The sequence below is a fragment of the Amborella trichopoda genome, chromosome 4 (assembly GCF_054954075.1).
Source record: "Amborella trichopoda isolate Santa Cruz 75 chromosome 4, AtrichopodaSantaCruz75HAP2 v2.0, whole genome shotgun sequence".
NCBI lineage: Eukaryota > Viridiplantae > Streptophyta > Magnoliopsida > Amborellales > Amborellaceae > Amborella > Amborella trichopoda.
In genome coordinates, this window is record NC_142339.1 from 23,987,072 (window position 1) to 24,004,110 (window position 17,039).

The 17,039-nt window shown below is 40.1% G+C and overlaps 1 protein-coding gene across 1 annotated transcript; it reads left to right on the top strand.

Moving 5' to 3' along the window:
- The first annotated feature begins 6,580 nt into the window (after positions 1-6,580).
- Positions 6,581-7,066, top strand: LOC148782358 (uncharacterized). The gene has a single exon (XM_088864625.1). The coding sequence runs from the start codon at positions 6,581-6,583 to the stop codon at positions 7,064-7,066; it is 486 nt and encodes a 161-aa protein (XP_088720751.1).
- The last annotated feature ends 9,973 nt before the right edge of the window (positions 7,067-17,039 follow it).

Consider the following 17,039-nt stretch of genomic DNA (forward strand, 5'->3'; position numbering starts at 1 on the left):
CCTCCTGCAACAGTCACTTGACAGGGTGAAGCCCCAACGGACGGCAATAGGCTTCGCTACTTGCATTCCTCACTAAGACATCGAGGATACGTCTATGGACGGTAATGAGCAGCGCCGTCTGTAAGCCTCGTCGGGAGATAAAGTGTAATAATTCTAAAATTTACAAAAAAAAAAATACTTTTAAGAAGTGATGGTCTATGAGCATGATGGTCCTTAGGGACCATCACTATTTTCAAAATATTTGGGTTAAGTTTCTTTTGTTTGCTCCTGCCTTGCCACGTCAAGTGGACATGGGCTTTAAGCATATAAGGGGTATTATAATGGTTACACCACAATTATGAGGTGTCACTTAATAAAATATTATAATAAGGTGTCGTAAGAATTTAAATACGAGAGGCGAGGACTCCCACCCCAGAAAACTTCTGAAATCTTTCTCTTTCTGGTTGAAACACAGTGAGCTCCTCTCCCTAGCTGAATTTTATCGGAAGCTCCCTCTCAAATATTTTAGGTAAGTGACATCGTCTTCCCGAAAAATAGTCTGTTTTTAATAAATAGTGATATTTCCGTCCAGGATCTTTATTTTTTAGGTTTTGTGTGTAAGTGACTTCATTGTCTTGAAAAATAATCCGTTCTTTTTAAAAATGAAATGAAATAATTATTTCTGTTTATTATCATGTATTTTAGGCACGATAAATTTTATGCGCAAGTGACCTCATTATTTTGAAAAATAATCTTTTTAATAAAATTATTAGAAATAAATGTGATATTTTTGCTAGTAGTAAAATTATAAGATTTATTTGTACTGTTTTTTAATATTTAGACATTGTAAATTTCATGTGCAAATGACTGTCTTATTATTTAAAAATTGATATTTTTGCAATTGATTATAGCATTGTTGTGAAATGTTTATTTGTGAATTGATATCCCATAAATTGTTATAATTCCGTATTCTTGAATTTCTATAAGATTTTTTCTATACATATTAAATTGGCAATTATGCTAGAACGTCTTTACGAACTGCTACCTTTCTAAATTTGAGCCCAAAATATTTGATTGGTTATTTTAGAAATGTTATTGAAAGTGACTGTTATTAATGGTTTCAGTGAAATTCATATTAATGATTTCAGTGATATGTTGAGTACATGATATTGCTGCTTTCAGATGTTTAACGAGATTTAGAAATATTTTAAGTATGCAAGTGGACTCATCCGGTTCGCCGGTGAGGTATAAGTGGACCTATCCGGGACGCTTGTAGAGATTAAGTCGATTCATCCGGTACGTCGATGAGGTATAAGTGGACCTGTAGGGATTAAGTGGACCTATCTGGGATGCCGATAGGGATTAAGTAGACCCATCAGGACGCTAATGGGGTATATAGGTTACCTACTTGGGACACCAGTAGGATATTTTGTGAAATCCTTTGAATTATGCACTGCCGTTAAAGTGTTATGTGCCTTTCAATTATTCGGATTATTCTTAATTATGCATTTATTAAAAGTGAAACTGTTGATGCATTTCTGTTAATAGATCTCCTTTTTGGAAATATTGATATCTTTCAACCATGATTATTTTTAGGATTATGATGATCACTTACTGAGTAGCCAAACTCATCAAACTATGGTAAACATTTTTCAGAATAACTGCGGTTTCATTTTGAGTACTCGTCAAGGACAACTTTGGAAGATATTATAGTTGTGTCTAAGCTTTCTTTTGTTACTTTGTAAGAATTCGTTAGTGTAAATTTGTCCTATGAAGAGATGTATATATGTTTTGACTGTCATATCTTAGGAGTATCAGTATTGTAAATTCTTGGAGTGTGACGTAGAGAATGAAACAGACGGAGAAGGAAGCTCACGTATGGTGTTGCCATTGCCATGCGTGACCTATGAGGCTGCAGGAGAGGCATGCACGACACTACCACTGCCGTGCATGGCCTTTGAGAGGAGCTCAGATGGAGAAGAAGAAGAGAAAGAGAGGAAGAGAGAGAAGAAAGGAAAAAAAGAAGAGAGAGAAAATTTACCTCGAGCTTAAGGGTATCAGTCCAAACGTTTCTCTCACCTTACTCTCTCTCTCTCCAAACATGACACAATAATGAGAAGAAAGAGAACCTTTATTAAGTAAAAACTCTCTCTTTGTGTATTATGTGTGTGTCTATTGCCTCTTGCATACAATGATGGTACGTGGTACATATAGAATTTGCCCCAAACATGGGTGGATGATCAAAAGTAACCCTAATTACTGAAAATTAAGATTAAATTGAATTAAAATAAATTAGAAAGTAACGTGTAAAATGACAGATTGGCCCCTTCCTAATAGTTTGTGAAATTTCAAAACAGTCCATGTGTTCTCCTACAACGTGCATGATTTTTCATGGATGATCCGGGGTCGTTCTGATACCCGATTCATCAAAAGATGATTGTTTTCTTGTAGGGATCAGAATGGTGATCGTTTTGTTACTAACTTTGAGCCACGGATCGTGTATTTAGCGCACGATCATGTGACTTGAAATTTGAATTGATCTTGAAACTTTGGATCGATAGTGTGCTCGTTCCTTGATGTTTTTTGGTCATTTCTTCGCTGGATCGCACTGTGCATGCCATTACAATCACGGGAAACAAACACAACTTGATTTTGTGCTCGAACGAACATTTTGCAACTATGGAATTTTGGCCGTATTCTAAAATTCCGAAGACAGAATTTACAGTCTCTTCATCGGCTTCGTGTGCAACATTCGAACGTTCATCTTGTACGCGGTTCGAGTTAAAGGTAGCCCGAGACCTTAAGCACGCGATGGAATTGGTCAAGTTTTGATCTGATTCATGAGCGGACTGATTTGGCTGCTCAAGCGAGGCATGAAGCTGTTGAATTTCCTACAATTTCTTCAGGGATCAGCAACCTCTTTCTAGCTTTTCTTTATACTCAGGCGTCGTCGCATGGTGTACCACATATCGAAACACTCGTCTTGACGAGACAAACATGCTCACCAAACTTGAGCACAATCCGACTTGAGACAGGTGAGATATGAGTGTCAAAATTCACTTCAATGGTGTAGAGTTGCAGGGTGGCCGCATGGGAATAGTGCACGGGTCCTTTTGTTTCACTCTTTCACCTATAACTTCTTCCTGGAGTGGCGGTTTATGCTGAAATTTGATCCTTGAGGGTTTTCAACCATGGTGGATCCAATGGTGGTAGTCCGACAGCAATTTGAGACACCGAAAATATAGCTCTAGTTATCGGGTCCTTTTTAGGGTGTCAGAGGCTGATTCTGCCGGAATTGTTTCTCAGTTTGCACTGGCTTACACATGTCAGAATATGAAGAAATTTGGTAGGAGACCTTTGAGAGTCCTCATGAAGACCTTGACTAGTTCTGGGGTTGTTATGAGATTGTCGAAATTTACACTATTTGCTAAGCATTTATTGAGCGGCGGCCCCCATGATGATGAAAAATATCTTCCAATAGTCACAAGTTGCTTAATGGTTTGGGAGTTACAGTGGTATGAAGCAGGGTGCAGTTAGAAAACCCTCACCTCTTTGAAACTTTAAAAGGTCAAACTGGGTCCAATTTTCTTCACACTCCCCCCATTTGAAAAATAGGCGCATCTAGTACAAAATTGGTTTTGGAACCGTTTGCAAACTCTAAACGGTCAAAACGTTACCCTAATGGTGAGCGCATGTCTTTGCGCTTGGTGGCAGAAAATTCAGCGGTAAGGCTTAACTAAAATAATGTTACTAACACTATGCTAATGTCAATATGATAGTTCTTAAATATGATATGCCACTCTCAAAATGTGATATAGCTACTATCATGATGAGATACTGATATCGTCATAATGTGATATTATGTTTCTTATGTGTCATGTGAATGGGTACCTACTGTGTGAATGATGGTACTGTGTTGATTATGTGCTATGTGAATGGGTACCTACTGTGTGAATGATGGTACTATGTTGCTTATGTGTTATGTGAATGGGTACCTACTGTGTGAATGATGGTACCGTTTTGCTTACGTGTTATGTGAATGGGTACCTACTGTGTGAATGATGGTACCGTGTTGCTTATGTGTTATGTGAATGGGTACCTACTCTGTGAATGATGGTATTGTCTTGCTTATGTGTTACGTAAATGGGTACCTACTGTGTGAATGATGGTACCGTGTTTCTTATGTGTTATGTGAATGGGTACCTACTGTGTGAATGATGGTACCGTGTTCCTTATATGTTATCAGAATGGGAACCTACTGTATAAATGATGATACTGGCAGCTGCTTACTAGGAAGGGTACCTACTATGTGAATGATGGTGCCTACAACTACGATCTTTTCCTAACTCCCCATGATAGGATACGAGTCAGGATGTGAAAAGTTGGGAGGGTCGTGCCCCCCCAAATCTATATGAGCAGTACACATTTGGTCACCTAATGGTAGTGTAATGCTCTCTCGCCAGAAGGGCATAAGGAGATAGTCATATCTTGCAAGGCCATCGCTTATAGAAAACCCCAAAGCACGTTGGGGATGTGTGTGTGTGAGGGCATTACAAAGTGGGGTACCCACTTGTCATTGTCCTCCCTCTTGATTGAGGGTAGAGGTTTTAAGCAGCAGGATTGGCTTAACCTGAGCAATAGAACTTCTACTTTGGGTGTAGGCTTTACTAGTTTTGTAACTGTGATCTATTGACTAACTGTTCTGCTTTAAGTAAGGTGATTGTGACTTATGCATTGTACATTGAACTGCTTTTATGATATTAATATTAGAGTGTTGAGAAGCATGTTGAGGAACTTCACTTGATACCTTGTGAATATATATATAGATATGTGCATTACATGTTGTTATCACTATTATGCTTGTTGAAGTGAAATGGTGTAGATCTACTTACTGGGCTTTTAGCTCATTCCATCTTATTTACATAACGATAGAGTGAAGAGTGTGACATCCATGACAAAGGTGGGTGTCCGTTGGGGGCTTTGAAGCTCGAAGTTTAGAAGTTTGGAAAGCCGTCCTCCGAAGGCTTTCATATTATGTTTTGATGGTCTCAGCGATAAGATGAACATTTCATTGTGTATTTTTGGCCCAGTAGTACTTGAAGGAATTGTAAAGACTTTTGATATTGGATAAATGAGATGACTGTACTTTTGATTTGATAGTTGTCTGTTGAATGGATTTATTCTAGTTTTTCTTTCATGGTTTGCACTTGATTCCGTGTTTTATGCTTTAAGCCACTCCAACCTGAGTACTTGCGACCTCCGTTCACAATCCCATGCACCGTGGCTCTATGGAAGGGGTAGGGGCGGAGTCACGACAGTTATGGTATCAGAGCAGCCAAGATAGGATTCTTGGCCTAGGGAGTCTTTGGAGTGTCTGTAGAGTAGTTCTTTGATAGGCTAGTAACTGGGTGTTTATGTTTTAGGTTGAAGATGCCAAGGACTCATACCAAAACGCTAGTTCACGTAATGGGAACAGCAAGGCCTTCGTTGAACTCAATCGAGCTTTGGGAGCCAGGACACAAATGATGAGAGAAGCTATACCGGCCCCGTCTAACCCCACCTCTGATATGAATGATAGTAATCTGATCGAAAGGTTTAGGAGGCTGGCACCTCCAAACTTTGTGGGGTATGGGGGAGTAGAAAAGGTTGAGAGATGGAGAAGAAAGATAGAAAAGATATTTGAAGTTCTAAATTGTACCAATGAGCAGAAAGTTAGGCTGGGTACCTTTATGCTCGAAGGAGAAGTTGAGCACCAGTGGAGCTCAGTAAAACAATCGTGGGAAGGGTCAGGAGTCATGACGACATGGAAGAATTTTCTAGAAGTCTTTTATGAAAATATTTCCCCTACACTGTAAAGGAAAGGAAAGAGGTAGAATTCATAGAGCTAGAACAAGGGAATATGTCCATTGAGCAATATACAACGAAATTTGCTGAACTCTCCAAATATGCGATGCATATTATTAGTTCTGAGCTATGAAAGGCTAGTAAATTTGAGAGGGGCCTTCGGCCAGATATAAGGAGAAAGATTATCGTCGCTAACCTCAAGACCTTCTCCACATTGGTGGACTTGACCTTAAGGAAGGAGAGAGATGCTGACGACTTTCAGGCAAGAAGAGATGGAACGTTGGGTGTTGCTCGGTCTGGGAGTTTTAAGAAAAAGGAAGGACCACCTCCAAGGAGAGAGTTGACGGGGAGAAACAATCTAGGTGGTTTCAAGATCCCGAGGATTGTTCCAAGTGATGTGAGGGGCAACCGACGCCCAATCTACCCTCACTGTGGTTTAGGAAATCATACAGTGGCTGAATGCTTCAGAAAGGTCAGGGCCTACTTTTAGTGTAGCAAATTGGGCCACTTAGTGAAAGACTGTCCCGTCAGGGGATCAAAGGACCGACCGAGGGCTCAAGGGTGGGTGTTCGCCTTGACCGAGTAAGAAGCTAAGGCGTCAACCTCTGTGATTCGAGGTATGCTTTCTATATGTGGTATTGTAGAAAAAGTTTTAATTGATCCTGGACCTTCCCATTCATTTGTTGCACCGCACTTTGCATGTCACTTGGATGTTAAGCCTGTACAACTTGTTTGGACTTTGGTAGTATGGACGTCTATGGGAGAGTCAATAGAAACTGATATAATGCATAAACAGCGTGGGGTTGTGATTGAAGGGCATTTGTTACCTATAGATTTGATACTCTTAGATGTTCGAGACATTGATATTATTTCGGGTATGGATTGGTTGTCTACCCACTATGCCACAATGAACTGTTTTGATAAGATTGTAACTTTCAGATGCTCGGGTCAACCTGAACTAAATTTTAAGGGCATTAAAGATGTTTCTCCTTTACAAATCATCTCAGCCCTTCGGGCCTCTCGTTTGTTGACCAAAAGATGTGCTGGATACTTGGCTTATGTAGCAGAAAACTGGGATGTTCAGTCTAAATTAGAAGAGATACCCGTGGTGAGAGAATATCCAGAGGTCTTCCCTGAAGAGTTAACTTCTCTAACCCTGGTTAGAGAAATTGAAATTGAAATAGAGGGGGCCCCTGGTACAACTCTTATTTCTAAAGCCCCCATATTGGATGGCCCCAACTGAGTTAAAGGAATTGAAGGAGAAATTACAGGAATTATTGGATAAGGGATTCATCCGACCCAGTATGTCACTATGGGGCATGCCGATTCTATTTGTGAAGAAGAAAGACGGGTCTTTGAGGCTATGCATGGATTATAGAAAGTTAAATCAGGTTACAGTAAAGAATAAATACTCGTTGCTCATAATTGATGACCTATTCAATAAACTGCAAGGGGCCGAAGTATTTTCTAAGATTGACCTCTGGTCTGGGTACTACCAATTGCGTGTTCAGGAAGAGGATATCTCTAAGACTGCGTTCAGGACTAGTTATGGCCACTACGAGTTCTTAGTCATGCCTTTTGGATTAACGAATGCACCGGCTGTCCATATGGATCTGATAAACAAAGTCTTTAGGCCCTATTTGGATAACTTTGTAGTGGTCTTTATAGATGATATTTTTGTATATTTCAAGAATCAGATAGGTCATGGGAAACATTTACGAGTGGTCCTCTAGACTCTAAGGATGAAGAAATTGTATGCTAAGCTCAATAAGAGTGAATTTTTGCTCCCAAGTGTGGCTTTCCTCAAGCAAATTATTTCCAAAGAGGGGATTGTTGTTGATCCATGTAAGATTGATGTCGTGCTTAAATGGGAAACACCAACGAATGTATATGGAGTTTGCAGTTTCATAGGACTGATGGGGTATTACAGGCGTTTTGTAGAGGGGTTCTCAAAAATAGAACTTCCCCTAACCCGTCTAACTCAAAAGGAAGTTAAGTTTGTATGGTCCGATAACTGTGAAAGAAGCTTTCAGGAATTAAAGAAGAGACAGACTACAACCTTGATACTGACCTTGCCTGAGGGGAATGAAGATTTTGAGGTTTTTACTGATCCCTTACACAAAGGGCTTGGATGTGTACTGATGAAAAGGGGAAAGGTTATAGCCTATGCCTCAAGGTAGTTAAAGCCGTACGAGCAGAACCATCCCACTCATGATTTGGAACTCGCAATTGTGGTTTTTGCCCTAAACATTTGGAGACATTATCTGTATGGAACTCAGTTTAGAGTGTTCACCGACCACAAGAGCCTCAAGCACTTATTTTCTCATAAAGAATTGAATATGAGACAAAGAAGATGGATGGACTTGCTCTATGATTATGATTGTACCATCAATTACCAACCGGGTAAGACAATGTTGTAGGAAGCCTATGATGTCAATGGCTCACATGATGGTCCGAGAGATGAAGCTACAAGAAGATGTACTAGAATGGCACCCAATTCTGCCCCTTGATGATGGGAAAGGAAAAATTTCATGTGTAAAAAAAGAGCCCCATCTCTTTCAGCAAATCCGAGTGCGCAAAAGCAGGATCCTCAGTTCATGAAAATTTTCAAGGAAATAAATTCAGAGGGTAAGGAGGATTTTGTTATGGGCGGTGATGATATGTTAAGAATTATAGGTCGCGTTTATATCTCTAACGATGAGAAGGTAAAAAGGTCTATTTTAGAGGAAGCACACCACTCACGTTATATAGTACACCCAAGGAGCACTAAAAGGTATCAACATCTGGAAAGAGTCTTTTGGTGGAATAACATGAAGAGAGAAGTAGCAGAATTTGTTTCCAAGTGCATGATCTGTCAACAAGTGAAGGCTGAACATCAGAAACCTACTGGGCAGTTATAGCCCTTACCTGTGCTAGAATGGAAGTGGGAGTACCAAACTATGGATTTCGTGTCTGGCCTGTCGAGATCAAGTTTGGGACAAGATAGTATTTGGGTTGTTGTGGACCGACTCACGAAAGCTGCTCATACCATGGATAAGTTGGCCCCACTATACGCCAAGGAGATAGTAAGGCTGCATGGGTTTCCTATTTGTATTATGTCCGACAGAGACCCCAAATTTACTTCAAGGTTTTAAAACAGCCTACAGTCGGGCATGGGGACCAAACTCACCGTTAGTACAACTTTCCACCCTCAGATAGATGGACAGTCAGAAAGGACCATACAAACCCCGGAAGATATGTTGAGGGCTTGTGTTTCAGATTTTAAGGGAAATTGGGATAATCATCTGCCTCTGATAGAGTTTTCTTATACTAATAGTTTCTAGGCCAGTAATCAGATGGCAACTTTTGAGGCATTGTATGGGAGGAAGTGCAGATCACCTATATGTTGAGATGAGGTTGGTGAAAGAAAACTTTTAGGGTCAGAGATTGTTCAAGTAACTTAAGAAAAGATTGCCTTAATTCGAGAGCGGCTCAAGACAGCCCAAAGCCGGCAGAAGAGTTATGCTGACAATCGGAGAAGGAACTTTGAATTTGAAGTGGGCGATCGAGTTTATCTGAAAGTATCACCCACTAAGGGTATAATGAGATTTGACAAGAAAGGGAAACTGGGTCCACGATTTATTGGACCCTTTGAGATTTTACAAAGAATTGGAGGTGTGGCATATCGATTGGCCCTACTACCCGAGTTAGCCAATATCCATAATGTGTTTCATTTGTCGTTATTAAAAAAGTATCATCCCGATCCGTCCCACGTTTTGGAGTATGAGCCAATCCTGATCAGGGAGGATTTAACTCATATAGAACAACCTATTGACATACTGGATAAAAGAATTCATATTTTGCATCATAAAGAGATTCCTCTAGTCCAGGTTTTATGGTAATATCACTTGAGGTAAGAATCAATGTCGGAGCGAGAAGATGAAATTCGGGCCTTGTACCCCATTTATTCGACTAACGATTTTGAGGAAAAAATCTTTTAATAGGGGGATGAATGGATAACCTAGATTTTTCCCAGCCAGTTAGTGGGCATGGCCGTGGAGTGCACGGCAGTGAAGAGCGCAATGTCGTGAGAGAAAGAAGTACCAGCATCGGTTGTGTTATGTGTAGCACCGGCTGTGAAGGAGAAGAAGTACTAACGTCAGCTACAATGTGTGTAGCGGCGGCTATGAAGAGAAATAAGTACCAGCGACAACTGTGTTGTGTGCAATGTCGGCTATGTTATGTGCAGTGCCGACTGTGATTGTGTGCAGCGCCTGCTGTGAAGATGAGAGGGATGGACCACTGCCGGCTATGTACTGCCGGCTGTGTCTCTAACATGCATGTGCTAATGGTGTCACTTGCTGAGTGCATGCTGTTTGAGTGCCACTTGTCCAGATTTTGAAGTCTTTTGGCACCACTTAGGCAACCACCCCACCCTCATAAGTACTTAAGCCTCCTCAGTCACCCACACCACTCACTCTTCCGGCATCTCTTCTCTCTCTCTAAGGCAAAGGTTTGAAGAAGTGACTATTGGAGGGCAGCCATTGCTGAGTGGGTGAGAGCTGATTGGAGAAGGCACCATTATTGTTTAGGCAAGAGGATGCATCACCATTGCATTGTAGTAGTAAGGATGTATGGGAATTTATGCATGTGAAATGAGCAAGGAAAGTGTATGTGATGTAGAAAATCCTTAATGTGATGTAGAAAATCCTTACACCTTGTTCACTGAAACTTGGGGTTTTGTTCTACAATAGAAGTGGATGCTAAGGTTGAATGTATGATTCTTAGATTATGTATGAAATGTTGTGTACATTGTGAGAGGATGGTTGTTATCATGTCCTGTACCACGGAATCAAGGTTATGGAATGTGTTCTTGAAATATGTCATATGCTATTATGAAATTCCAGAAATATGTGTGTCCTTGAAGAGGCTTTTGAGTAGCCAAATGGGATCTGATTGACCTCCAATCACCACCAATGGAAATATGTACGTGTCTAGTATAATTTTTCTTTTTGCCTACTATTGAAATTCTTTACAAAAATTAATTTTTGTTTCAAAATGAGAAGGTATATCACAGTTGACTGTTTTCCTGAAGTTTTCACTAATATCATTGTGGTCACTGAGTCTAACTAACCAAATGAACTTCATTTTCTGCTAAACCATAGATATTTGAAAGATCATAATTAATGGGCTAAAATTTTCATGAAGAAACTATTTTGAAACCCTTCCTAGATTGAAAGTTACACTTCGTTTTATGAAGGTAGGTCGGTGTGGCAACGTTGATAAAAACTAAGAACTATTATCTTGTTTGGCACGAATCTTTGAAACAACAAATGGAGTCCAATTGCTTTCAAATTTTCTTTGTTAAAGTTATATGTCTTGGTTTAAACTTTTACTTTGAAACCGTCACAAGCTACTTCACGGTTTGAGAGTTATAGTGGTATGAAGCAAGGTATGTCGCTATCCACACTACACAGCAAGGTGCAGCTAGAAAACCCTCACCTCTTTGGACTTTTTAAAGGCCAAACACGGTCCAATTATCTTCAAACTACACCCATTTGAAAGATAGGTGTGTTAAGTACAAAATTAATGTTGGAACCATCTTCAAACTCTAAACGGTCCAAAAGCTATGACCCTAATGGTGAGCGCATGTCACTGCTCTTGCTGGCAGGAAATTGAGCGGTAAGGCTTAACATGAATAATGTCACGAATACTATGGTACTGTCATTATGATATTGATTAAATATGACATGCCGCTATCAAAATGTGATATTTCTTCTATCATGATGAGATACTGATATCGTCGTAATGTGATATTATGCTGCTTATGTGTTATGTGAATGGGTACTTACTGATTTTGTCCAAAAAATCATACATATGAAATGCAACAACCGGGGGAGGACACCCACACATCCACTACTGTCTCATCCAACTGTCTATAGTCTTATCATCAGCATTACATAGTCTATACTTCACATTTCACCCACAGTGTCATCCATTGCCCATTCAGATGCCTTAGCATTTCAGACATTCCATCAATTCATTTAACCATCGTTAACAAGTTGACACACACACAAACATAGGGCAAGACATTCAACTCTATGCAATTTCATCAGTTCAGCCACTACCAGTTTACGATCAGTATCAGTCTGTAAATAAGGTCCGACAATACTCATAGTGCGGCACCTTACAAGCATCAATCATATAATACACTTAAAACACACATCATAGAATCACAGCCACAAAACTAAGCTCTGTAATATGCCCAAATCAGGCACCTCACTATTATTCATCATATGGTCAGGCCCTGCCAAGGGCTCAGAGCAGGCTTTCTATTAACATTAGTCACAAAGATATGCCCTACAGTATGCTGAAAGTAGAAACCCCACTACAATCACAATATCAGGTCCTCTAATACTCTCAAAGCAGGCACCCTACAATCTCAATCGTGGTCATGCAATACATTCAAAGCATGCACCATAGCATCACCAGGCTGGGCCCTACATTATGCTCAAAGTAGGCACCACAGTACGATCACAATATCAGGTCTTGCAATACGATCAAAGCAAGCATCCTACAATCTCGATCGTAGTCATGCAATACGCTCAAAGCATGCATCAAAGAATCACAAAGTCGAGCCCTACAATCCACTCAAAGTAGGCACCACAGTAAAATCACAATATAATGCCCTGCAGTATGCTCAAGGCAGGCACCTAAAAAATCACAAGGTCAGACCCTACAATACTCTCAAAGTAGGCACCTAACAAATCCCAAAGTCAGGCCCTGCAATACGCTCAAAGCAAGCACCTAACTATCACAAGGTCAGGCCCTATAATAAGCTCAAAGTAGGCACCTAACAAATCACAAAGTCAAGCCCTACAATACACTCAAAGCAGGCACCTAACTATCACAAGGTCAGGCCCGATAATATGTTCAAAGTAGGCACCTAACAAATCACAAAGTCATGCCCTGCAATATGCTCAAAGTAGGCTCCTAACTATGACAAGGTCAGGCCTTACAATACGCTTAAAGTAGGCACCTAAAAAACCACAAAGTCAGGCCCCCTGCAATACACTCAAACCAGGCATCTAACTATGAAAAGGTCAGGCCCTACAATATGCTAAAAGTAGGCACCTAAATATAACAAAGTCAAGCCCTGCAATATGCTCAAAGCTGCAACCTAGCTATCACAAGGTCAAGCCCTATAATATGCTCAAAGCAGGTACCTAACAAATCACAAAACCAAGCTTTACAATACGCTCAAACTGGGCACCTAACTATCAGAAGTCATGCCCTACAATACGTTCAAAATAGGCACCTAACAAATCACAAAGTCAGGCCCTACAATACGCTCAAAGAAGGCACCTACCTATCAGAAGGTAAAGCCCTACAATACGCTCAAAGTAGGCACCTAACAAATCATAATTACAATATCAACTAAGGTCATGCAATATACTCAAATCATGCTCAACAAAACTCGTAGCACTCGCTACAATCATACCATGTTTCACACAGTTATCATACAAAAGGATCTCAAAGGATCCCCCAAATCAATCGCACACAATTTAAGCACAATTAGGCAGTAAAGGTCCAAATGTCATTAGATATGCCAAAATATAGTACTACCATAATAGTGAGAGGGAACAAGGTCTAGCAAAACTTTAGAATCTACATTCCAATCAAAACACTTCTAGTTCCCTGAAGTCGAGGCTTTACGTCCTTCCCTGACGAGTGCAATGACTCGACCCTGAGTCTTGGGTTTGGGTTCATCCTTCAATGTCGGGCATTCTCTAATCAGGTGCTCTGACTTGCCACAGTTGTAACATGTCCTGGTCTTCAGCCAGCACTCAAAAGCCGCATGGTTCTGCTTCTTGCAAGAGGTGCAATACATGAGCTGACTCTGCTTGACGTCGCCCCGAGAGTTCTTTTGGGCCTTGCCATTCCTCCGATGTTCCTTTTCTCGTGGACCCCCAAAGGGTGGAGGCCCTGTCCTTTGCTTCTCTTACCTTAGTCGATATTCATCACAGTCCTTTTCCACCTTCCTAGCCAAGTCTACTAGTTGAGAGATGGCCTTAGGATTGGTCGAAAAAACTCCCCCACTGATAACGGGCCACAAACCTCTCTCAAACTTGCTTGTCTTCCTAGCCTCCGTGTCGATGATATGTTGCGTGTATCGGGATAACTCTGAAAATTTAGCCACATATTGATCAACGGTCAGATTCCCATATTGTAGCTCTATGAATTCCACCTCTTTCCATTCCTTTATTGATTCAGGGAAATAGTTTTCATTGAAGGCCTCTAAAAATCCTTTTCAAGTAAGTACTATCTCATCCTCTTCCCAAGCTTGCTGAGCCGAATGCCACTAATGTTTGGCGTCCCCTCCTAACATGAAGGCACCTGGTCTCAACTTCTGCTCATCAGAGCACTGGAGGGCTCTAAAAATATTTTCCACTTGCATTAGCCTTCTCTCTGCTTTCTCTACACTTCCCTACCCTAAGAAAGTTGGAGATGTCAGTCTCTTAAACGTCTCCATCAGGTTACTATCATTTTGTCCTGGGGTAGGGGTGGATAGGGTCGGCATTGCTTCCTTCATCATCTGTGTCATGGCCACTAAGGTCTTGACAAACTCAGCGAGGGCCTCGGTGTTTTCATAATTAGAACTTGCATTATTGGCCCGTGTCCTAAGCATCTTAAACCTATGACACAAGCACTCAATTACTAATTTACCCAAAACTATTCTAAAGACACTTCTAAACTCCTTAGGCCAAGAATTCTATCATGGCTGCTTAGATACCATAATAGTCACAACCCCACCCGCTGACCCCCTACTATCTTAAGCTGGAGGGTGATAGAGTGTGAGATCGCGACCAGAGGTCACGTACGTCACTCAAGTGGGAGTGGCACCAACACGTGTTATAATTACGGAATCAAAGCAACCACGAGAGAAAGCACAAACTCCCACAATAAACAACAACAAATGCTGAATAAATTAAAACCATTCATATCCAAGGCACCAAAGCCTATTAACAAAATTTCAAAGCTTCACAAACAGCATAGTACGGCCGACAACCAGTTGACTCCTATAAAAACAAGGAGATCTTCTAGTCTAGCATGAGCCTTTAGTCCACTAAACATGATCACGGCTCGCCTGTCTTCGACCTCAGCTGCTAATCTATAAGGGTGGAAGCAAAAGAAAGAGCTAAAAACCCCAGTAAGTCGATCACTGTATCAAGCTTCCCTACCTATGAATATTATCACACTTCACAAATCAAGGTTCTAAGCCATGCTCTTCAAACAGGAGTCATGCATCACAATTATGTCACAATTATAGGATGATGCTTTTCATGGTAGAGAAGGCACAATATAAGATGTAAGATATATATACATAAGCAATCTATCTGATTTCGACATATCCATACAAACAAGAGAGCATAACCAAATAAACATACACACCCACTCTCTAACCCTATTCATCAGACCAAACACTTATCTCAGATCAGTCAAATAACTTAGTTAATCATATATCTCAGATCAATCGCACATCTAAAGTAATCACATAACAGTCACAGTATCACAATATCTAACTATCAAAGGGCGATCCATTGCATAACACCCATATAGATCTAGGGGGGCAAACACTCCCAAATATTAACATTCACATCCTGACTCTCATCCTATCATTGGGAGTTAGGGAAGATCTTAGCTATCAGCACCATCATTCACACAATAGGTTCCCTTTCACATATCACATAAGCAGCATGGTACCATCATTCACACAGTAGGTACCCATTCACATAACACATAAGCAGTACGGTACCATGATTCACACAGTAGGTACTAATCCCGATAACACATAAGCTACACGGTACCATCATTTACACAGTAGGTACCCATTTACATAACACACAAGGAGAACGGTACCATTAGTCACATAGTAGGTACCCATTCACATAACACATAAGCTGTACCATACCGTGAATAACACAGTAGGTACCAATTCACATAACACATAAGTAGCATGGTACCATCATTCACATAATTGGTACCCATTCACGTAACACATAAGCAGCACAGTACCATCATTAGGATGATATCAGTATCTCATCATGATAGCTGCACTATGACATTTTTGTAGTGGCACATCACAGTCTAACAGTATCAGATTCACAAAATAATGGTGTGCATATCACAGAATAACAATGTTCATATTACAGAATGAGTGTTTAGTGACATCTGGCTGTAAATAGGGCCATAACTTTTGATTCGTTTTGAATTTGAAGACGGTTCCAAAACAAATTTTACATTAGACACACCTATCTTTCAATTTGGGGTATCTTGAAAACAAGTGGACCTTGTTTGGGTCCTCAAAAGAGAAAAAGAAGGAAGATATTTTATCTAAAATCTACTGTGCAGTGAAGGCAGTGACATGTCTTTAACATTATGTCATAACTCACAATCAAGAAGAAATTCATAAAAGTTCTCAGCATGTGAATTTAAGCTTACTTTTGAGCCATTCAAATGATAGTAGTTTGGAAGAAAATGGAGTCCTTTTTGTTAAGCAAAATCCGTGGCGACAGAGGCATCAATTCTGGGTTTTATAAAAGTTGTCCACAGTGACATATTGTTATAATTAATCATATAACTCTCAAATTCGGGAGAATTTGGAAAATTGCTAAACATATGATCTCAAGCTTGCTCAAAGGTTTTTCAAACGGCTTTGGTTTGGAAGAAAACTGACCTTATTTGTTTTGTCAAAACCTTTGACATCAGATACATCAGTTCTGTGTTTTTATCAAAACTATCTACAATGATCTACTAGCATGTTTCGAACTATAACTTTACTTAAAAAAAGAATCAGAAATAGATTTAAATAAAAACATTAAAATTGACTCAGAAATATTTCCAATTGTAGTGATTTTGTGTCATTTGGGCTTCAATTTCTTAGTTAAACTCTCAGTACAACAGAAGTAACATTCCTGGAAATTGTCACAGTCTGCTAACGGTGACATACATGCATAAATGAGCCATATCTTCCAAACTATCAAGCATTGCAACTAGTCATAAACACCAAACCTAAAGTAGACTCATAGACCTTTTGTATGGTGGTTATTTGAGGCCAATTGGATATAATTTTCTTAGTGAAAGTCTCATCACCAAAGCATGTAAATTCCTTGAAAAATCACAGTACCATCCTGACACATTCCAAAGACTATCTCATAACTTCAAATCCATGCAAC